The sequence below is a fragment of the Chanodichthys erythropterus genome, chromosome 2, assembly GCF_024489055.1.
Source record: "Chanodichthys erythropterus isolate Z2021 chromosome 2, ASM2448905v1, whole genome shotgun sequence".
Taxonomy (NCBI): domain Eukaryota; kingdom Metazoa; phylum Chordata; class Actinopteri; order Cypriniformes; family Xenocyprididae; genus Chanodichthys; species Chanodichthys erythropterus.
This window is the reverse complement of record NC_090222.1, coordinates 27,351,733-27,376,481: the sequence shown is the minus strand read 5'-3', so window position 1 is coordinate 27,376,481 and position 24,749 is coordinate 27,351,733. Positions and strand designations below refer to the sequence as shown.

Genomic DNA, 24,749 nt, shown 5'->3' with positions numbered 1-24,749 from the left:
GCAACAGGCATTAAATATATATCAGCTAAATGTTATATTGTGTAGCACCATATAGCCTACCGGATGGTACTCATGGTTGGATTTTTATTTATTTATTTATTTTAACAGTCAATGAACAAGTAAGTTTGCAAGATATGAGAATAAAATTACCAACAAAAACATGAAATCTGTATTTACTAGACCTGTTTTTTTTTTTTTTGTAACAGTCCTAATGTGCTATTTCTAAATTACATACACATGCACAGTGTACTGAACTATGACAAACAGTAATCTCAAATCAAGTTCTCTTAACATATTCTTTTAAAAGTGTCTCACAAATTTCACAATTACTAATCATGCTAGTTAGAATATTAACCAAGAAAGCATTTTAAATTCTTAATCAATAAAAAGCAAGAAAATTCTTAAACACATTTCCTATTGTAATAACTTTTTTATTGCGATTGCTCTGACTGTTTGGAATGTAATTCATTCAGTTTCTAGAGTGATGAAATATGTCCTGGTTTCAGGCCATCAAAAACTAAAATAAGATTTTGTTAGTGATGCATCTCTAAAACAAATAATGATAGTAGTCTAATTAAAACGGCCATCCTCCAGAGTACAATACAGACCTGAAAAACTGAGCACCAAGTCGCAGAATGACCATAATTAGACTCAACATGGGTCTTGAAATCACAAACATTTGTGGATTGCATATCTACCCTGCTTTATAAAGCTTTGCTGACCCACAACTTTATTTTTTTTAGAAAAAATGTACAATTTGTTTGTATTTCATCAAATTCTAGAATATTCTAAAACCAACCGCACAAATAAGACTATTCCTGTTGGGTCACTGTTTGTCTATGAGTTCTTGAACTGAATGCTTAAGAATGTATAAGTAACGCTACAGGGCAACAACATAAAACAAATTGATTCAGACCAGCTGATGTTAGACAGCATTTGTTCATAGGTTTATCTTATAATTTATTAAAAAAACAAAAAAACAAAAAGGGTGCCTGGTCCAACACTTACAAGCTTTGTTTGGATGTTGCTTTTTATCAAGTGTGCTTTTATCTTAGAATTACTAAATGTAATTCAGTGTCATGGTCTACACAGAGAAAAAAGCTGAGAGAGAGAGAGAGAAAGAGAAAAAAAGTTAATGACTCTTGAGTCCTATTTAAGTATCCAGTTATAGACGTTTGCTGTAAAACTGTTATCCGATTTTACCATTTAAAAAAAAGTTAAGTGGGACTGATTTCTTTATACAACATTGAACTTTGAAGAGTTGACCTTAAAGGAGGATAAAAGAAGGGATGACAGAATGAAAGAATTTATGAAATGCTACTAAGCAGTGTGCTTGTTTCAAAAGTTCCATTTTATATCCAAATATTCAGGTGGTGTTGTTTTTGTTGTTGTATCTTCTATGATTATTTCCATGTTCTGACCTGTGGGCCATGTGACCAGTTCTCCATTTGAGTATGCAGGTCCCACTGTGAGCAAAATACATGAAATAAACATGAGTAAGCTGTTTGGATTCAATAACTCAATCATTTAGTTAGACGCTTAGGCATGTATAATATAATATAATATAATATAATATAATATAATATAATATAATATAATATAATATAATATAATATAATATAATATAATATAATATTAAACTATTTTCACCTGGTGTACAAGTGATCTTAGGTTCCTCCCACTGTCCATTGCCTTGACACGTAATAACAGGGTTCTGTCTCTGGATGAAGCCTGGCTCACAGTAGTAGCGCACCTGTGAATTTGCCCTGTACTTTAGTTGACGACGTCCAAACATCTTAGCGTGCAGCACAAGAGGGGGCTGACCACAGAACGCTGCTAAAGAGAAACAAACAATCATGAACTTTTGCTCTTTCTGGGCCAAAGCACCCCTGCAGAAGGTGGTGTACTCACCAATGCCCTTCTTGCAGGTGTAGGAAAGCTGGTAGTTGCAAGGAATATCACTCCAACGCCCATCATCGTACCACACCATGACAACACAATCTTCCCCTGACAGGAAGTAGCTGTCTGGTTGTCCACGATACCAGTTTTCATACAGCTGCCAGAGAGAGAAAGAGAGAGGAAAACCAGGGGAATAAAATAAAAAAATTTAATTAAATAAAATATTGGATCTGGAAAGCCCAGCTTTGGGGCATGTGATATATAACTGGTAAGATGCACTTGATGTTTGTCATGTTTTTTTTTTTTTTTTTTTTTTTTTTTTTGCAGAAATCCAAAGTAGGCTCACCAGAGGGTTCCCATCCGACCAACGGAAATCTCCCTCGATGGTCTTGTCATTGAGACCTGTCCACTGATACTCCCTGTATTTATCTAAGGAAAGAGAAAAGCACAGAAATGCCAAATAACCAGCATACACTGTCATTAAGACACAACATAGACTCCAGTTCCAGTTTAACACCCGGATGCATCATATATGACAGAAATGCACAGGCTTTTTTAACACAACCCTCATTCAGTCGCATGAATAAGGTGACACGTTCAAAGCCCTTCAAAGATTAGATGATTGTATAGAAATGCAGAACAAAATGCTGGGCCCCTCAATGTTATGTCAACAAACTTGGTCCTTTATGTACTGTAAGCTAAACCTCTTCAGTAGCTTGACACACCTCTTTTTGACTCTTCATTTAAAGGGATAGTCCACCCAAAAATGAAAATTCTGTCATTAATTACTCACCCTCATGTCGTTCCACACCTGTAAGATCTTTGTTCACCTTCGGATTTTATCAAAAATATCTTAATTTGTGTTCCGAAGATGAACGAAGGTCTTACAGGTGTGGAATTACAAGAGGGTGAGTAATAAATGACAGAATTTTCATTTTTGGGTGAACTAAACCTTTAAGCAATATCACTCGAGCAAGAGTGCTGCTTTTCCAGTTCAGTGGTTCGGTGAAGAAACTGCTTTTATGTAACAGTTAAATAAACAAGAAGTTAGTACTGAGTAGGCTAACTTATATTTTAGAGACAATATTGGCGTTTGCTTTGTTAATTTTTGCTCTTCGCCAATGAAAATAGCTCCAAATTAAGCAAAAGCAGATTTAATCAGTCCACGTCTCTGAATAAACACACTGTAATGTTTAATTCCTGAATAAATCAGTGTTTTTGAACAAATTGGCTGAGTAAAAAATTAAATGATTCACTCATAATAGAGACTTCACTTTGTTTATTGCTGAAAGAATCTGTGTTTTTGAACAAATTGGTTGAACGAATGATGATTCACTCATCACTCACCTTTGTGCCACCTACTGGCAGAAAGAGTTACTGAAAAATCTACACCTCTTGCAAATACTGACAGCCTGTCTGGAACGTGCACACAAGTAGCAGGATATTCCTACAATTATTCAAATTCTACAACCTGAAAATGACACCTGGTTAAACACATTCCATCGGGTACTAATCAGGTTCCATCAAGTTTAAATTTTTAACATCATATGATATGTCAAACTGATACGATCAACAGGAAGGGGCCACCTCTGCAAACAGCTGTTCAGACATACCATTGATAAACCCTTGTTCCTCAGGTGACATAACAGAGACCAGGTGACCGCCGCACAGGCGACAGTGCTGCTCTGCCACCTCCCATTTCTGCCGTTTGGTGAAATGCTTGTAACAGAACCCTTGGAACTTTTCCCAGCCTGCTTCACAGTGCTCTAGATCTTTTTTTGGGAGAGAGAGGACACCATTAAGCACATTAAGCGGTCTAATCTAAGGCAGTTGGGTAATAATATATTATATATATATATATATATATATATATATATATATATATATATATATATATATATATATATATATATATATATATATGCAGGCATGCAGATAACTCACCTGTCTCGCAGAAGTCTCCTCCATAGGTGGGTAGACAAAGACACCTACGACCTTCTCCATTGTCTACACAAGTCCCTCCATTTTTACAAGGGTTCGCCAAACATGCATCTAAAAGGCCATTGACATGTTTTTATAGCTAACTAATAAAATATTATACATAATTGAAGGATGTAAAATCAAATATGATTCTAACCACAAGGTGGTGCTACTATGCAGTAAAAGCCATATTGCTATAGGCATGGCACACATCTTGTGGATCACATCTCAAAGAACATGCTAAATCGGGATTCCTGATTGGTTCCGTTAATCTCTATCTAAAACATACCATAGTGACACCAGATCCATTGCCTTTCCTTCGTGATTGTTCTGTTATCAGTTTCTAGTCATCATGGCCCCACTAAACCAAACTCCTTCATGCACCACAGAAACTATTTGTTGTGATGGGGGTTAAATGTATGATAAATTATCTCTATCTCTGCACTGTAGCCTTTGATAGACATTCTAATCAGATGTTGCACATTAAAGGGATAGTTCACCCAAAAATGAAAATTTGATGTTTATCTGCTTACCCCCAGTGCATCCAAGATGTAGGTGACATTTTTTCTTTAGTCGATCACAAATGATGATTTTTAACTGCAACCGCTGCCCTCTGTCATTCAAATAATGGCGGTTGATGGGAACTTCATCTATAAGAGTGAATAAACCTTGCTTAGACAAATCCGAATGAAACCCTGCGGCTCGTGACGACACATTAATGTCCTAAGACACGAAACGATCGGTTTGTGCGAGAAACTGAACAGTATTTATATAATTTTTTACCTCTAATACACCACTATGTCCAACTCCGTTCAGGACTCCTTTAGTGATGTCTGATCGCGCTCTGTCAACGGCAGTGATGTCTCGTCCATATACTTCAATGAGTGTCAGACATCACTGCTGTTGTCAGAGCGCGATCAGACATCACTAAAGGAGTCCTGAACGGAGTTGGACATAGTGGTGTATTAGAGGTAAAAAATTATATAAATACATTTCGGTTTCTCTCACAAACCGATCGTTTCGTGTCTTAGGACATTAATGTGTCGTCACAAGCTGCAGGGTTTAATTTGGATTTGTCTAAGCAAGGTTTATTCACTCTTATAGATGAAGTTCCCATCAACCGCCATTATTTGAATGACAGACGGCAGCGGTTGCAGTTAAAAATCATCATTTGTGATCGACTGAAGAAAAAATGTCACCTACATCTTGGATGCACTGGGGGTAAGCAGATAAACATCAAATTTTCATTTTTGGGTGAACTATCCCTTTAATGCATGTCAGTTATCAAGTTTCCAGGTATTTTAAAGAGAAAGGAAAACAGCGCCCCCTTTGGAGATATAAACCAAATATGTATATAAATAACACTAAAATAACACTGGTTTAAGTGGCCTAGTTTAACATTTTATTTATCATTAAATAAAACTTAAATACATTTTAGGCATTTTTTTCTCTCTTCAAATGACTACATTATAGGAAAGTTTTCTTTGTTTTCCCCATGGTTAATGAATGGAGAACTATAGAAGATATTTTTGACCGTGGTACAATGTGTTTACCTGAAATGTAGGCTGTCCTAACCAACACTCTATGTGTAGGTCTGGCAGGTAGAGCGGCAGACTCAGGTGTGGGTTTGACATGATTCTCATCTTCAATATTGGCTTTAGTATTGTTTTCGTTAGTCATGAGTTCGTAATCATTATCATCATCATCATCATCATCTTCATTACCAGCTGTCGTAGCGGTTGGTTTTTGGGTTTGCTCCATCTGCTCAATGATGGGTGCATTGGTGGAGTCAGATTCACTCAAGGCTTTGATGTCATCTGTGGTAAGTGCAGCTTCCCCACTGAATTCAACATCTGCTCTTAACTCTCCTGGGTTTGTGGAAGAGGCCACAGATTGCCAAATGGGACTTTGAGTCCCATGAGGAAGAAATGTAACCTTCAGACTTGTCGTGGGTCCCACAGTGCTGTCCTGATTATCTTCGTCATCAGTATTTGTTTCATTATGCTCCTCCATATCTGTCAGGTTAGAGGGAGTGATGGTGGCCACTTTTGAGTATGGATGCTTAGTAACTGAAGACCAGTTTCCTGGAGGTTCTCCTTCTCCGGAGGACTCATCCTCTTCACTGCCTTCAACATTGATAGTTATAGTAGAATTATTAAGCTCAGTGGATGTGGTGATTAGGTATTTAGGTGCTTCTCCAAGCCCTTCCTGCTCCACCTTCTCCAGTTCTTCTTCCACAATCCCAAGGCTAGGTGGAGTGGTGCTTTCAGGGAGGACTCCTTCCATTTCCTGTGGAGAACTGATTTCTACTTGCGCAGGCCCATGTGTGGTTGATGTGCCCAACAGATGAGGCACAGGGGTGGTCAACAGTGTGACTGGCAGGACATCATCATTGTCGCCAGAACCTTCAGACGATTCGGTTTCCTTCAGTGTTGTGCTCACAGTCGAATAATTGCTGACATCATCAACTGCACCAAGAGACATGGGAACAGTCCCAGATGGAACCTCCTCAGCATTGAGATGGTCTGCAGAACTGTTTTCATATATGGGTTTTAAAGCTGAAAGTGATCAAAATCAAATCATTTTTATGTAATTTATAACCATGATCAGGACACGTCCATCCATCCATCCATCCATACATCCGTCCAAAAAAATTCAATTAATTTTAAATCTATTTTTTAAAATTGAACAATTTTAAAGGCATTCTTAATTCAGTTCGGAATGTCACACAACCCTGATTTCGGTATATTTGTGGATATTAAAAAGCACACAAAAATATTATTTGCTGATACACTGTATGATTATAATGTTTCTTTTTACTTACTTGGGCTAATATTGTTCAGATGTGTTAATGAGAAGCTCTCTGTCATAGTCTCAGTTGTCGATGCTCCATATGTCTCTGACATATGTGGGGTGACCAGATGTTCTGACTTTTCTGTGGATAACAAGGTCAAATCCTCACCGGAACCCTCCAACCAACCTTTAGTGCTGGATGTTCTTACTGAGGTGGACTGAGTTGTGCGTGTTAAAAGACCTTGGTCTTCTTCTGACTCTGGAGCTTCTGTGATATTTTCTGCATTTTTCTCCACTGTAGCACCTTCAGGAAGGTATGTTGAGAGACCCGACTGGACTGGAGTATTGTACGTTGTGGTGTCATTGCTTGAGTCATATTCCAGTGTAGTGCCCTCAGTAGTCATAGAGATCTCACTAGTCACATGATATTCATCCTCCTCCTCCAGGCTAGTGTCAGGCATGGGTTGGAAGTGTTTGGACCCATTTATCTCCTTTGGTTGAGAAGATGGTGCCTCTGTTGTCTCAGGCCAAGCCTCTGTTGGTGGGATGAAGTCAATGGGCTCTCCTGGCTCTAAGTTGGTATCTGGCATTGGTTGGTAGTGTCTATGATTGCTGCTCTTAACACCATCAATTGATGAAGCTTTTATTTCTGGTTCTCCTTCTTGCATGAAATTATTGTGTTTTGGATCCATGTAAATCTCTGGAACAGACTGAACTTTTTGCCTGGTGACCTCAGTGGACTCAAGATATCGGTCTGTGCTGGCTGGGGTGGTGAGGTCTCTTCTGGTGCTAGCAGTGGCATCTTCCTGAGAGCTCAGGGTGTGGTTGTGTTCCTCAGGTTCTGAAGTAGTCTGTGTGCTGTAGATGGAAAAGGACTCAACAGCCCCCTGAGCTTCATTTTCGGACTCTTGAGTGACCTGATCCATGCTGTATTCCTCTTGGGGATCTGCTAAAGTCACAATATGCTGCTCGGTGTCCTCTGGCTCTGTTGCCATATAATCTATAGGTGGGACTGTCTGAGAGTTGCTGTTAGCTGCAGAGGAAGATTGAAATAGATACATTTATTCAAGCTTTATGATTTTATGTAACTGATAGTTTAGGTTAGGGGTTTTCCAACTTTTTGATGTCAAGAACCCCTAAACATAATGATACCATTGGGAGGGACTCCCTTCCTAAAATATAAAAGCAGTTGTATATTTTCATTTATATAAAAAAATCCATTCATACTGTGTGAGAAAAAATATTAAATGTGACAACAAATTTAAATAATTGTTTAAAATGTTAAATAGTTAGCTTTTACCTGGTCATTGTAATAATTAATTAAAATATTATTGGGAAAACATTACTTTTTATTCTTTTAAAAATTATGATAGTTATAAGAAATTAATCTCATGATTTCTGACCAGTCTTTAGAAAGCAGAGTAAATTTAGAGAATTTAAAAAAAGGAAAAGAAAAAAAGTTAAACATATTTCATGAATATCTTAAAGGGATAGTTCACCCAAAAATTAAAATTATCCAATGATTTACTCACCCTCAAGCCATCCTAGGTTTAATATGACATTCTTCATTCAGCCAAACACAACTGGAGTTACATAAAAAAATCCTGGCTTTTCCAAGCTTTATAATGGTAGTGAATGGTGCTCCTGATTTTGAAGTCCAAAAAAAAAAACACATCCATCTATCATGAAAGTAATCTCCAGGGGGTTAATAAAGTCCTTCTGAAGCGTCCTTCTATAATCCATAATTATAACTTTATAAATTGTAATCACTAACTTCCGGTAAAGACTGTACGTGAGTCTAGTTTCACTTCAGAAGGCCTTTATTAACCCCCTGGAGCCATATGGATTACTTTTTTGGGCTACAAAAAAAATGGCACTATTCACTTCCATAATAAAACTTGGAAGAGGAAATTTTTAAATACAACTCAAATTGTGTTCATCTGAAAGAAGACAGTCATGTACACCTGGATTGAGGGTGTGCAAATTATGGGATAATTTTCATTTTAAAGAGTTAGTTCACCCAAAAATGAAAATTCTGTTATTTATTACTTACCCTCATGCCGTTTCACACACGTAAGACCTTCGTTAATCTTCAGAACACAAATTAAGATATTTTAGTTGAAATCCGATGGCTCAGTGAGGCCTCCATAGGGAGAAATGGACACTTCCTCTCTCAAGATCCATAAAGGTACTAAAAACATATTTAAATCAGTTCATGTGAATACAGTGAATCAATATTAATATTATAAAGCGACGAACAGCAGATTCGACACACTGATGCATCTGTGCTCTGATGCTTCCTGAAGCAGTGTTTTGAAATCGGCCATCACTATATAAGTCGTTATTTAGTTTTTTTTTGCCGCTCCAAAAATATTCTCGTCGCTTTATAATATTAATATTGAACCACTGTTCTCACATGAACCGATTTAAATATGTTTTAGTACCTTTATGGATCTTGAGAGAGGAAGTGTCCATTGCTCCCTATGCAGGCCTCACGGAGCCATTGGATTTCAACTAAAATATCTTAATTTGTGTTCTGAAGATTATTGAAAGTCTTATGGGTGTGGAATGGCATGAGGGTGAGTAATAAATGACAGAATTTTCATTTTTGAGTGAACTAACCCTTTAAGTGTACAGCCCTAAAAACAATTTTTTTCCCCTACCCTCTAGCACCCCCTGGGGGTCCCAGATTCAAGCCCATCTGTCAAATACCTCTGAAGCAGTAGGCATCATGGCGAGTGTATGGTTCTGGGAATCCTGTTTGATTGCTAAAACGATAAACTGTCTTGACACCAGGTTCAGAGCCCCCACACCGTTCACGAGGGGTCACAATGGGGTAGCGAACGCTTCCATCAGCAAGCCAGCCAGGACTGCAGTGATTCAGACCATCATTCCATGCGGCATACAGCTGGCCAGTGGTGGCTAGCTGAGCTCCCTGCTGCTCACAGTATGTCTTAGCTTCTGACAAGCTGAAGCGCTGTGGGGTTGACCCATGAAAAACCTCCCCTAAAAACAGTTACATCAATAAATAAACAACAAATTTTAGCTTTCACATCGTAAACAGGGTGCATTCTTTATATATGGACTGCTTGCTAATATCAAAAGCTAATTTCGAGCACATTGTTTGCAAAAGTGAATATTAGAAATGTTTTGGGAGTGGTTTACCATGAATGTTCTCCACATAGCAATACACGTCAAAGAGTTCATCATTATCCATCAAGCCATAGTTTCGAACGCCTGGTAATCCATCCATGTCTCCAAAACAGCCTTCACGGGGCATTTGGATTGGGTATCTAAGAAGGCATTGCATAAAAACATTTTAACAAAGATTTAAAGATACATGTATTTTTGTTATTAGTCAAAACCATCTAAGCTTAATCTTGTTAACTAATATAATTATAATTTTGTTAACTAATAAAATTATTTATATCTTAAACACTGCGGCAGGACAATGTTGCACTGGTTAGTCCAGTGTGAAATCCAACAGATTGCAACAGTGTCTGCCCACTTTTTCACCAGCCTTGGTCATTTTCCCTAATCATTTTCCCTATAAGAATTTTTTTTTAAAGTTTTCATGTAAGCTAATAGGGTAACACTTTGGAATGGGGAACACATATTCACTATTTACTACGACTTTTGACTCAATAAACTCTTAATTTACTGCTTATTAATAGTTAGTAAGTAGGTGTTGTAACGTTTAAGTTTGGGTATGGGGTAGGACTTAGGGATGTAGAATAAGGTCATGCAGAATAAGGCATTATTATGTGCTTTATAAGTACAAATAAACAGCCAGATAATAAATGAAAGCTAATAAGCAACTAGTTAAAAGTGTTTTCACTTGCAGATCTGTCCTGAAAGGTTTTTTTATGTTATTGTTCACAATCAGTTCACATATGAATACAATGAATGAGATTGACTTTTGTTGCACACTGTTTGTCTAGAAATCTATTCCAAATATTAAATGTAAAAAATGTTCTATTGACTGTGATTTTGTTGCTTTATGTGTGAATAGACAAATTGCCTGGAAACTTGTCTGCATCACATCTAGTCCAAAAATACACTTCACATGATGGCATAGTTGGTTTTTTAATGTGTCTGTCACTCACCTAACAGAGCGATCTGAAAGCCAGCCAGCGTCACACTGCTCATAACCGCTGTGATACGCAGCCAGCAGCTGCTCTGGAGAAGCAATCTGAGCTCCAATGTCCTCACACGCATCTTTGGCCTCATCAAAAGTGAAGGCATAGCGACTTGAGGTGTAGCGGTAGAGAAAAACAACACCTAAGAACACATAGCATATTAGTGCTCTCATATATCACAGCTTTTGAGCTGGTAAAAAATCTAAGTAGCCATTTTCTAGTGTGGAAAACATCTGTCTTGCATTTGAAGGAAACAGCCGCTGTATTTAAGAAATGCTAATACGAAAGCATCAAATCAGCATACAAGAATGATTTCTGAAGGGTCATGTGACACTGAAGACTGGAGTAATGGCTGCTGAAAATTCAGTTTTGCTATCATAGGAATGAAATTACATATGAAAACATGTCAAAATAGAAAAGTTATTTTAAATTGTAAAAATATTTCACAATATTATTGTTTTACTGTATTTATATATATATATATATATACAGTACAGTCTTAAAGTTTGGAACCACTAAGATTTTTAATGTTTTTAAAAGAAGTTTCGTCTGCTCACCAAGGCTACATTTATTTAATTAAAAATACAGTAAAAAACAGTAATATTGTGAAATATTATTACAATTTAAAATAACTGTTTTCTATTTAAATATATTTGACAAAGTAATTTATTCCTGTGATGCAAAGCTGAATTTTCAGCATCGTTACTTTCCTTCAGAAATCATTCTAATATGCTGATTTGCTGCTCAATAAACATTTATGATTATTTTCAATGTTGAAAACAGTTGTGTACTTTTTTTTTCAGGATTCCTTGATGAATAGAAAGTTCAAAAGAACAGCATTTATCTGAAATACAAAGCTTCTGTAGCATTATACACTACCGTTTGAGGTCAGTAAGAATTTTTATTTTTATTTTTTTGAAAAGAAATTTAAAGAAATGAATACTTTTATTCAGCAAGGATGCATTAAATCAATCAAAAGTGGCAGTAAAGACATTTATAATGTTACAAAAGATTAGATTTCAGATAAACACTGTTCTTTTGAACTTTCTATTCATCAAATAATCCTGAAAAAAATATTGTACACAAATATTAAATATTTCTTGAGCAGCAGATCAGCATATTAGAATGATTTCTGAAGGATCATGTGACACTGAAGACTGGAGTAATGATGCTGAAAATTCAGCTTTGCCATCACAGGAATAAATTACTTTGTGAAATATATTCAAATAGAAAACAGTTATTTTAAATTGTAATAATATTTCACAATATTACTGTTTTTACTGTATTTTTAATTAAATAAATGTAGCCTTGGTGAGCAGACGAAACTTCTTTTAAAAACATTAAAAATCTTAGTGGTTCCAAACTTTTGGACTGTACTGTATATATATATATATATATATATATATATATATATATATATATATATATATATATATATATATATATATATATATATAACATATAACACATAATTAATAACATATAATTAATAAAAATAGGAAGTATATATATATATATATATATATATATATATATATATATATATATATATATATATATATATATATATATATATATATACTTCCTATTTTTATTAATTATATGTTATTAATTATATACATTTAAGCAGGAATTTCTATCACAATCTTATAAACTACTTGGGTTCAAAACACTCTGATTATAATCGTGACTATACTTGATGTGGCAAAATCTAAAGTTTTTTTTCACAGACAGAGACTTTAAAACAATAATCACCTTTTACTTTGACTTGGGCCTGGTCATGAGCATCCTCCAAGCCATGCTGGACTTCACAGCGGTAGAAGCCTGTGTCATTGTGTATCAGCCCATCCAGTCTGAGGGTAAGATCAGCTGAAGAGGCAGCATAATTCAGCAGTGAAGCCCTTCCTTTATACAACTCACTCACCTTTACCCGCTCACCACGGGCCACTAGGATCTCTGTCTCTCTGTTTGATGAAAGAAAGCTCCATTTGACTCGTGGTTGGGTCAGTACAGCATGCCGACCCAAAGATGGGGTCCGGGAGAGACTCACCATGCAGGGCAGAGTCAGGGAGCCCCCCAAAATAGCAGACACTGGCCTATCAGGAATGGCCACTTGTAAGAATGAGGTCTCATCTGAGGAAAAGACATGAATGATTGAGATACTAATGAAATGGCAGTTTAATACTGAACTGAACTGGATTTCCATATACAATTTTTTAAAACTTAGGCCCCACTTTATATTAAGTGCCTTTAAATACTAACATTTAATTTTATCAGTTGATACATCTTATCATTACATTCATAATGCACTGTTGACCCTTCTTTTACCCCTTAACCCACCCTTAAATCTAACAGCATCACAAAAACTTTAACCCATATCCCACCTCAATAGGAGCAAAAGAGTTTTGCAATACAACATGAACACAATAAGTATGTTGTACCAAACATTTTTTTGATGCAAGTACATAGTGTGACCAAAAAGCTTATAAATTTTACTGTGCATTTACAGGCTTTTATTGCTGGAAAGCAATAAAAGTGCAATAACAATGGAATCTAGTTTGAATGTTTGACTCTAAGAGCTGCCTGTGACCTTTACTGTTATTTATCATTAATCATATCCTGTGTCTTGAACAGTAGAGGTGAGACAAACCTGCTGCAGGACTGAGGACGGCCGAAGATGACAAGACAAAGAGGCAGATGGTACGCAGCAGTATATGCAGGAACATCGCTGATCTGAGACTGAACAGAGAAAGAGAGAGAGAGTAAATGGAAACAAAGTCAAAGAACAGCATTATAAAAGTAAAATGGGAACTGTGACACACCACAACATAAGGTCTTTGTTTTGAAATGAAAGAAGCAAACATTTATTTCCAGTACAGCCATTTAGCTAATTTATGTCACTGAATTTAACTGCATTCTGCTCCAGTGTAAGTTCATGGATATTCATAGGGGAAAATGACACACTGTCTTGTGTGAGAAAGTGAGAAAATGAGACAGAGGGAAAGTTCTTTGTGCCTCTGCTGTTGCCAGATTGTGTGAATTCACATTCTGAACATCTGAACATCAGACTGTTTGACTGCAAAATTCTAATAGCTATTTTAATAGCATTAAGTGACTAAATTAAGTGATTTAATATATTAAATTAAGGACATTTTTTCAGGACAAGGGACCCCCCCGCCTAGACTCTCAGCAAACCCAGTGACCACAAAAAAAAAAAAAAAAAAAAAAAAAAAAAAAAATATATATATATATATATATACTGTATAAAACATAAAATTAAACACTATCAGGGTAACACACTTTGAACCCCCCCCCCCCCCCCCAAAAAAAAAAACCCCAAAATTGAATTATAATACAACTATATGAATTTTCCCATAAGAATATAATTACGTTATAAGGGTTATAAGGGTAAACCAATTAACAAATACTTAACATGTTTAAAGAAAACTGTACGTTTTTAATAATCTTCTCCACTGATCTCCCTTTGTGGGCCTTTGGTTGAAAACTCTGGTTTTAAAGGCATGATCCTGAACAGAACAAAACAAAACAGAAAGGCTTGCCTGCAGTTCTAATTTTCACTGCAGACCCACAGCATAGTCTTTAGAGGGTGTGTTTATTCTTTAAACAAGGAGACTTTGCAAACTTATAATTTGTGCTGAGTAACATTTTTATTTGTTTTATTTAACTTTATGTGTGGCTTTGCATTTTCACAAGCCTTTCTGGATCAGAGGTTAGACGAAAGCTTGCTGGACAGAGGATTTGGCAACCCTGTGCTATGTCCAGCTGGCATGATTCAGATCTTTGGAGTCTTTGGGAGCTCTTGTATGTGCTCAGAATTCTGACGAGTCACCAAACAGACTAACTATCCTTTTCTAGACATGAGCATCTCTTTACATCCAGTACATCCATCTCCGCTAATGTCATCTTTATGCACCTGTCTCTGTGCAGCCCTTAAACTACACACAGAGCACAATATAGACTGTGTTTAACTAAAAGACCCAGTGAAAGGGAATGTTTTTAGCAGCTAGATGGTTTCTAAGTGAGACAGGCCGAAATAAATAAATAAAAGACCACCTGCTAGATCCACTGAAATACTGTTTGTAAAGACCGAATGAATTGAATAGTCATGCCTCAAAGAGTTAGCCAGAAAAGAAAGTAGACAGAACAGTGGTCCAGTGATTTTAACAAATTTTAAATATCTCAGTGACCATATCCAAATATCCAAGTAAGTTCCCATTCAGTCGGTCACGTTCGACGTACGTCGGACAGACCGACGAATAGGCCTCTCTAGCGAGATTCCTATTCGTCGGTCTGTCCGACGTACGTCTCCGTTCCCTCCTTCAGGGAACGAGGGTTACCTTTGTAACCGAGACGTTCCCATTCAGTCGGTCACGTTCGACGTACGTCGGACAGACCGACGAATAGGCCTCTCTAGCGAGATTCCTATTCGTCGGTCTGTCCGACGTACGTCTCCGTTCCCTCCTTCAGGGAACGAGGGTTACCTTTGTAACCGAGACGTTTTAGCAACACTACATGAGCATTTTTTATATTTTCATGTAGGACTCCAGGCACCATTTAAATGAAGTGGAAAGTAATGAGCTGATTACATAAGTTTTACATGATAACATATCATTGACTTTAAGTTACTTTAACAACAGGATGTTTACGGTGATGTCTGTGCAAAATAAGGGGTCATTTAAGTATCTAATTGTTACTCTTCTCTGTTTACATGAAATGTTTTACAACCAACCAGATGTGAAATTACAGACTACATCCCTAAAGAAAGACCCTCATCATCTCTGATGTGTAATATTGCCTAATAGAGCGCAGGCTGATGTTGAGGAAATTTAATGATGCAATGTGAATTTTAATCAATGAGACTGACATGGAAGTGCAATGGAAATGGAGTTTGTGTCTTCTGAACATTTCATCTGTGTACTACTCCTCTGGGTTTTGGACATGTGAACAGCAATTTCTTTCCTTATGGACTTATTTGAAATAAAAATTAAAAAATTATATCTAAAGTAAATTTTGCTTATTAGTATGGTTGAATTGGATCAACGACAGTCAGCAGCAAAGACACTGGTTAATAAAGTGAGATTAAATACATAATGTATATTTGTGCTAAAAAAGTAATTCATATATGTGACCATGGACCACAAAACCATAAGGGTCAATTTTTTGAAATTGAGATTTATACATCATCTAAAAGCTGAATAAATAAGCTTTCAATTGATGTATGGTTTGTTAGGATAGGACAAAATCTGGAATCTGAGGGTGCAAAAAAATCAAAATATTGAGAAAATTGCCTTTAAAGTTGTCCAAATGAAGTCCCTAGCAATGCATATCCACTAACAAAAATACATTTTTGATATATTTATGGAAGGAAATTTACAAAATATCTTCATGGAACATGATCTTTAATAATATCCTAATGATTTTTGGCATAAAAGAAAAATCGATCATTTTGACCCATACAATGTATTGTTGGCTATTGCTACAAATACACAGAACTGAAGAGAAGAAGCACCAACATGGAGCTGGGAATCTGAAGGATCTGGAGATTCTGTATGAAGGAATGGTCTCTGATCTCTTGTCAGGTGTTCTCCAAACTCTTCAGGCATTATAGGTGAAGACTTAGAGCTGTTATCTTGGCAAAAGGATGTTATCCACTAACAAAAATACATTTTTGATATATTTATGGAAGGAAATTTACAAAATATCTTCATGGAACATGATCTTTAATAATATCCTAATGATTTTTGGCATAAAAGAAAAATCGATCATTTTGACCCATACAATGTATTGTTGGCTATTGCTACAAATATACCCATGCGACTTATGACTGGTTTTGTGGTCCAGGATCACATATTTTGTTGAAAATTTAAAGGCAATGTGTTACTTGAAAAAAGTAATCTGATTACGTAACACGTTACTTGTAATGCGTTATACCTCAGGTATAATGCGTTTTACCTGTATGTGTATATAACCTTGTAACCTTTCATTTAAGTAAAACTGGGGAAAATGGGGGAGAAAGCTCATTATGAAATAAATGTTTTTCTCTAATTCATGTTGGCCGCAATTATTGGCACCCAATTATTGCAACATCCTTTTGCCAAGATAACAGCTCTAAGTCTTCACCTATAATGCCTGAAGAGTTTGGAGAACACCTGACAAGAGATCAGAGACCATTCCTTCATACAGAATCTCCAGATCCTTCAGATTCCCAGCTCCATGTTGGTGCTTCTTCTCTTCAGTTCACTCCACTCATTTTCTTTTGGGTTCAGGTCAGGGGACTGGGATGGTCATGGCACATTTTTTTGCTCATGGCACATTTGTGCTCAGTGACACATTTTTGTGTTGGTTTTGATGTTTGTTTTGGATCATCATTCTGATGGAAGATCCAACCATGGCCCATTATAAGGTTTCTAGCAGAATCAGTTTTTTTTTTTTTTTTTATCTGTTAGTATTTGATAGAATCCATGATACCATGTATCTGAACAAGATGTCAAGGACCTCCAGCAGAAAAATAGGCCCACAACATTAAATATCCAGCAGTATATTTATCCGTGGACATGGGGTACTTTTTATCCATGTGTGCACCAAACCCATCTGGTGGGTTTGCTGCCAAAAAGCTCTTTTTTACTTTCATCTGACCATAGAAGCCGGTCCCGTTTGAAGTTCCAGTCGTGTCTGACGGCTGAATATGCTGGAGCTTGTTTTTGGATGAGCGAGGAGGATTTTTCTTGAAACCCTCCCAAACAACTTGTTGGGATGTAGGTGCTGTTTGGCAATTTTTTTTTTTTTTTGGCTTTCTAACCCCAAGACTCAACTAATCTCTGCAATTCTCCAGCTGTGATCCTTGGAGAGTCTTTGTTCACTCAAACTTTCCTCCTCACTGCGCATTAGGACGATTTTAGACAAACGTCCTCTTCCAGGCAGATTTGTAACATCTTTAGTTGATTGGAACTTAATTATTGCCCTGATGGTAGAAATGGGGATTTTCAATGTTTTAGCTATTTTGTGAAGCTCAACAATCTTTTGCTGCACATCAGAACTATATTCTTTAGTCATCTTCATTGTGATGAATGATTAAGGCAATTTGGCCTTTGTGTTTCCTCATGTTTATACTCCTGTGGAACAGAAGTCATGGCTGGACAATTTCATGTTCATGATCACCCTGGTGTGATAAAAAAATGAAAATATGAATGGGAATATATTTCAGAGATATTTTAATCATAAGAAATTCTAGGGGTGCCAATAATTGTGGCCAACATGTATTGGGGAAAAAAAATATTTCATAGTGTAATTCCCCCCCCACTTTCAATTACTTCAATAAAAGGTTAGAATTTTGTGAATTTTTGGAATGAAAGATCAAAAGGATAAACAATGCAGATTTATTTTCACAGCCGCCTTTGCTCATATTTACTAAGGGTGCTAATATTTGTGGAGGGCACTGTATATATATATATATATATATATATATATATATATATATATATATTCAGAATCCACATTTTACCACTAAAAAATAAACAGTATGATTTGTGTCTTCTCGAAAGAGCAACATTTCCAAAGCACGCTTCCTTGGTGTAACCTTTTTCTCCTGTTTTCAATTTAAAAAGGAAGTTCACGAAAGATATGGCCCATTAAGCTCTCTAATCCAGAGGTCCAACAGAAGTGGTTTACTGTAAGTACAAGACAGGAACTACAAAGCCCAGAAAAAGCTGAATTCAGGGCACAAAAGCCTCAGACGCACCAGAGCAGGAAGTTCTGACGCTATGGTGCATTTTTTAGAGATGTAGAGTAATGGGTACATGGAAACGGTACGCCTGAGAGGGAAAGAGAGAGAAAGAGATGGATGGAAACTGGCATGAACTGGTTGACCTGAAGTTGGATACATGAATGCATGTTACTGCTAAGAGAAGAATGAGTGTGTTTGCACATTCACTGTACCTTCTCTAAAAGTGCACTTGGACTTTAATCTACAAGATTAAGTAGAGAAGTACAACATTTTGTGGCAGTTTTCAGAAAGGAAACACTAAGAACTTTAATGCTAAGAAGACTGAACAAAGCTGCATTGCTATTTAACTGCAAGTATTTGATCTGTGCCTCTGCTTATTTTTTTACTTATTTTGACCTGTTGTTCTTGAGAACATTATCAACAGACGCAGCAACATTTCCATAAACCAAAAGTAAATCCAGATTGCTGTAAGGGCAAACATGGAGGACAGGGCCCAGCAACCTCAAGAGTGCTTAGGCAAGCATCGCCACGGACGCCTGCTGTCTGGAATACAAAATGACTTAATTTGAAAAGAAACGGGGAAGGAGATGGTCTATTTCACTTACAGTGATTGTGCAGAGCGTAGAAAGAGCTCCCAAATACCTGATGAAGACTTGGTTTTAGTCTTTGACTAGTTTGCCACATTATGCCCATGCTGGAACTTTTGGATAAACTCTCAGACAAGGGATGGTAAAAGAAAGCAGACAAACTGTCCCACACACATCGTTCTCTGTGGAATGCTGTTCTCTTTTGCATTTTCCCCATTTTTTCCTTTACTTTTTCAGGTGTTGTCTGTCAGCTTGGTCATGGGCAATATACCCTTGCTCTTTCTTCTCTCTCAGTGACACACCCACCCTCAAACTCAAGCCCTTTCTAACCTCGTATGACTCTCTGTGACTTCGTCCATCACCCGGGGCAACCAGCACTGTCCTCAGAAACACAGACCGACCGGAACTCATGCAGAGAGAGACAGAGAGGGTAATTCTCCCAGGCTGCAGAAGTCTGAGGTGTTATTAGCCAAGCAGGCAGTGGTAGATCTGGCTAGCCAAGCACACAGCCATTATCTGAGCTCTGTAAGAATCTGCAGAGAACACATCTGAATAGTGGACTGAGCCTGACAACTGAGCCAGAAAAAATATAAATAAAGAAAGAAGGTGCTATTCACCTTAGCAACGCGGAAGTAAGCAATTTTCTGTGATTGTGTGGGCACTTCCGATTCATTAGCTGCTAGTAAATAACTGAAAGAATAAAAAAATGCAGTAAATGGTCAAATAATTTGCACTACAAACTAGTGTGTTTATGACTAAAATAAAAAATTTAAATAATATGATAATAAATAACAGTTTGCGATAGAGACCAGGAGCCTAAACACAATCAAGTTACAATGGCCGTGCCCGCTCTTACACTGTAAACCCTCTCAAAATAATTAATTGGTTTGAGTAGGGCTAACTCAAATTAAAAAATTTGTTCAATCAAATGAACTTTTATGAGTATTTAGAACTTTCTTTTTCTTTTGCATTCACGAAACTGACACATTTTAAGTAATCTGAACTGTTTTATTGTTTTGAGTTTTATGAACTTGTTTCTTTTAATTTAGACAAATTTAAATTTTCCTGAAACTGGACTGAGATTTCTATTTCACAGAATGCCATGGCACTCAAAGGGAGAATAAAAGCTAAAATTAAGTGTTATACAATGGTTTTTTTTTAGTAGTGTTTTTTAGTAGTGTTTAATACTTTGCTGTCCCAATTTACAAGAGTTTCTGTTATGTGTGTTACCTCATTACATCATGGTGACGAATGGAGCATGTGACTTGAGAAAAGGTATTTCATAAATGTTCTATATTATTGTACTCTTTCAGCAATTGCTATGCTAATCTAATGTTATCAAAGCATTGTGTTACCAACTAGCATTTGCTGAATTATCTAGTTATAGCTAGCTATTTTTTCACTATTAAAAATACAAGTTAAGATGTTGGCGACGATAGCCTCGTGGGCAGCACGCTGACATATTGCACCATTGCGTTATGGGTGACCCGAGTTCAAGTCCCGGCTTTCCCGATCCCGTCCCCCTCTCTCTCCCACTTCGCATCCTGTCTGCTTACCGTCCTATTATAGTTAAGGTAAAAACACCAAAATAAATCTATATAAATTAAGATTAGATGATAATTTTAAGTTTAATGTATGAATTAACTTACTCAAAATTAAAATTAAAATGTTGACATCTACCAGTTCTGCTTACTTAAACTTTAAACGTTTGCAATTTTTTGAAACTGTTAGTTCAAAAGAACAGCCTTTTCGAAACAGAAATCCTTTGATTAATTTAATGCATCCTTGCTGAATAAGAATAAAGAAGGATAAGGATTGCTGAATAAGGATAAGTATTAATTTTTAATTATATTTAGTTTTAAAAAAATGATATATATATATATATATATATATATATATATATAACTAAATATAATATAATAAGTTATATAAATACTAATACATAAATAAATAAAAGTTAATATAAACTGAACCTTATTGTAAAGAGTTACAATAACATTTACAGAAAGACAGACCTGTGTTGTTCTACCAGATGCAAATTGTAATTTTTGCTTTACATTAAGACACATGCATGGATAAAATTACTTACATAATCTACTCATATATAAACATAGTAACATAATTAAAAAATAAAAATATAAATTTAAGGGGAAAACATGACACATTAATGTATGCATCATCAAATCTTTTTTCTGGGACTCTGCAACAATCTCATCCTGATTTACTTTCTCAGTGGTTTACCACGAGAGACTCTTTACTCTTTATATTGGGGTGATCAGGACTGGACTTGAGTGCTGTACAGTTAAATTAGGTCAGATGTGTCCTGCAGGGGTTCAGGCGAGTATTTTGGCTATGGTGACTGAAAGAGAAGACACCAATCTATATATCTGTTGTGCTGTTCCACAACCGATACCAAATATAAGTGAACGCATAAATGTATACATTTGTTCACAACGTCTTTAAAGAAAAGCAGCGATGGATAAGAAGTTTTGGGGATGCTTCATAGCAGGATGCAAATAGTTTAACAATCTGTCAGATGCTATAAAGGGTCTTTATCTTATAACTGCATGAAAAACACTCACACATCAACTTACTTCAGCTCTGTTACACCTATTTGAGCGATGGGTTTAGAAACAAGCTGAGCCACTGTGAAGATGAAAGGTTGCTGTGGCACTACAGCCAATAAAGTGCTGCAATTTTACAGCTGAAAACACAGTGCAGACATTAACACTCAATGTCTCAATAGAATAAAGTTGACTCGCGTAAGCACTGGAATAACTGCAAATGTAGACCAAACAGGTATTCATGAATCATGTCTTTCATGCTACATTTGGCACCTGGATTTCTGCTTAGCTTGTTCCACAAAGCAAAATCATCCAGCAGGTGTGCTGCAGGCATCTCTTCCCCACTTGCACAACCATCTCTAATATTTGTGTCAAAGCCTTTAGGCACAATATTAAGATCTTCTAAAATATGCTAAAGAGTCACTAAAATCAGCGCACTGTTATAATGACATTTAACAAGACTCAACCTTATATCCACATGCAATTAAGTAATGTAATCCATTACATTACACATTTTATGCAATATAATCGGACTACTTTTTGATTACTTTTGATTTTTTAACTTTGAATAGAATAGGATAATATTGCACCATATTGATATAAAATACAAAGAGAAGGAAAATATATTCCATTCAACAACATAAAATGCATTAAACATTGCATTATGACAGGGCTTCCCAAAATGGGGTTCAAGAAGAAACTGCAGGGGGTTTGTGAGTTTAATGAAAAGCTTATAATTTAATAAATGATTAAAATGTAAACATTTAAATAAATAAAATTAAAATGATAAAAAAATGTGTTTTAAAGACAAAAGCCTTCAATAGCAATACATGTTTAATTGATAATTCAAATAATTAATGTGTTTGTCAGGAGCTGATTACATATGTAATCATGTTGCAATGTTGAGAAAACACTCCTTAAAAGTGAAATGATTTCAATAAATCCAGTGGTCAAATGCTTTGTAGGTCTCAGTTTTCCATGTAATTATATTATAACCACCTGACTAGTGACTGGCCATAGTAGGAAAAATAAATACTCTGGGTAGTCAATGGAGGGCGAGGTCTGTTTTGTTAGTAACATTCTTCCAAATATCTTCCTTTGTGTTCAGCAGAACAAAGAAATTCATACAGGTCTGGAACAACTTGAGGGTGAATAAATGATGACAGAATTTTCATTTTTGGGTGAACTATCCCTTTAATATGTGATCTGATACACAAGAACTAGATTTTGTTTGTGAATGGGAGTCTTACATTAGCAGTTCTTTTCAGCAAATCTGTAAATTATTATCTGCAGAGTTAAATAACTGACTATTTTTGTGCAGTAATTGCATATTTAGGTAATGGAGATAAAAAAAAAAAAAAAAATACAGGTTGACTGTTTGCTTGGGTTGCTGCAAATTCATTTATCTCTTACTGCTTGTGGATATAAGACACGTATTCACTTTTTAGAAATGTCAAGAGCAGGTGTCGTCTCTTTGAAGCCTCAGTCTTTGAAGAGCACTTATGTGCCTTCCAACATTGACAAGCTTTCAAACACATTCTAAACAAATTCTAAAATTAATTCTCACTACAAGCACTCCAGGAATAGATACACTGTCAGAAATTACAGTTCCAAATGAAAGGGTCTTTACAGCCTGATGCCATAAAAAAGCCTTTTTAGTTTCACACACAAAACTGTAGGCTTTAAAAAAAAAAACCCAGATGCAGAAAATCTGATCTGAAGAACCAGTAATGTATCAAGAACTTTTAATCTCCAAACAAAGACCCATTTGCAGCCAAAAAATATTCCTAATAAGAAAAAGTTTCTTATTTAGAACAGTGAAAGTATTCTAAGACATGCTTTATCAATGAACAACTATTAAAATAAGTTAGATTATAACAATATTCTGAATGGATACAGCTCTGCATAATAGTCTGTACCAGACTAATGTCCAGTTCACATGGGCTGATGCAACATGCTTATTCAGCATAGTAATCTCCATCATAGCATCTCCTGCTGTGTGCTCAAACTTGAAAATATGCAGGTCAGAGAATGTTCTATATAAGCATAATTCAGTTACTAATCCTAAAAATTATGCTCAAAAGTCGAAATCCAATAGCCATGAAACCAGTTTTCTAAGTTGCAACTGCTTTTACAGAATCATTATAGGCTAGTCAATTAAAATGCATTTAAAGCCACATACCTAATTCCTAAGGATTCCTCTGGAAAAGCCCCCGTTTAGATGGAGGATTGTATAGTCTCAGCGCGAGCTGGAGATGATGGATGCTGTGAGCTCGTCCAGAGGAGGAGAAGAAAGAGAGAGAATGACAGAGAGAGGTGGAATAAAGGCGCAGCAATGATCTCCGATCAACCCACTCTTTAACCAACAGGGTAAGTGGGAAGGGACGGAGAAAAAAGTTAAAATGTCCCAAATTAGAATGAGAGAGAGAGAGAGAAAGAGAGAGAGAGAGAGCTTTAAACTTACACACCTGACCTGAAATGGTCGCTCTCCACTATTATTGTCCAGTCAATAAAAATATTTCACGCGCCCTGAAAAGTAAACAAAAAGATTAACTTATTTAACGCGCGTAGACACTGTTTCAAAATGACCATGTGACCGAGAACTGATTTGTTCCGACCACTCGTGTCCTTCATAAAGCTCGTCTCCTAGAGAAAATAAGAAGAGATGTAGGTTTTATGCGTGCCATTGTTTAACGAACAAAAAATTAAAACGATGCTGTTGGCTTAGCGTTTAGCTCCAGGGGTCAATTGAGTTCATAATTGGGAAAACTGTTTTCTTGGCCCACATTGATTCGTCATTGATTCTGTCAAAGACGTATTACAATTTTAAAACCTGTCGAGGTGAAGGAAACTTCAATTTCTCAATGGAAAAAAAGATCAAATTGCCACATGGGCCATTTTTTGTTTCAGTATATAATTAAGTGATTAAATAGGCAGTAAAAGACTGTAAAATGGTAAGCCTGTCATAAATGAATCATAATGAGATCACGTTTTCACGCCATTTACCGTACATGAGAGATGACAACAAGTGGCGCTGTACAAG

General features: G+C 36.2%; 1 protein-coding gene across 3 annotated transcripts; it reads right to left on the bottom strand.

The window, feature by feature from the left end:
- Positions 1-429: 429 nt before the first annotated feature.
- On the bottom strand, positions 430-24,186 carry bcan (brevican). Of its 3 annotated transcripts, XM_067407467.1 has the most exons (15): positions 24,171-24,186; positions 23,889-23,971; positions 13,462-13,550; positions 12,567-12,944; positions 10,779-10,953; positions 9,838-9,965; positions 9,385-9,678; positions 6,704-7,705; positions 5,433-6,437; positions 3,844-3,951; positions 3,513-3,671; positions 2,246-2,328; positions 1,912-2,056; positions 1,651-1,836; positions 430-1,466 (listed from the first exon to the last, which is right to left on the bottom strand). In XM_067407467.1, exons 3-15 carry the CDS (start codon positions 13,535-13,537, stop codon positions 1,339-1,341), a joined length of 3,867 nt encoding a protein of 1,288 aa, XP_067263568.1. In that variant the 5' UTR covers positions 13,538-13,550; positions 23,889-23,971; positions 24,171-24,186; the 3' UTR covers positions 430-1,338. The 3 variants fall into 3 exon arrangements, with proteins under 3 accessions (XP_067263568.1, XP_067263549.1, XP_067263559.1); XM_067407448.1 differs by lacking the exons at positions 23,889-23,971; positions 24,171-24,186 and having other exon boundaries at positions 13,462-13,845; XM_067407458.1 differs by lacking the exons at positions 23,889-23,971; positions 24,171-24,186 and having other exon boundaries at positions 1,651-1,833; positions 13,462-13,845.
- Between the last annotated feature and the right edge of the window lie 563 nt (positions 24,187-24,749).

What these genes read in the sequence shown, in the direction of transcription:
- bcan (XM_067407448.1), bottom strand. Translation starts at nt 13,675, where the DNA reads ATGTTTGCTTCTTTCATTTCAAAACAAAGACCTTATGTTGTGGTGTGT. An exon ending in TCTGAACAATATTAGCCCAA is followed by an intron (nt 6,438 to 6,703) that starts GTAAGTAAAAAG and finishes GATCACTTTCAG; the next exon opens with CTTTAAAACCCATATATGAA. An exon ending in AGGAGACTTCTGCGAGACAG is followed by an intron (nt 3,672 to 3,843) that starts GTGAGTTATCTG and finishes TCCCAAAAAAAG; the next exon opens with ATCTAGAGCACTGTGAAGCA.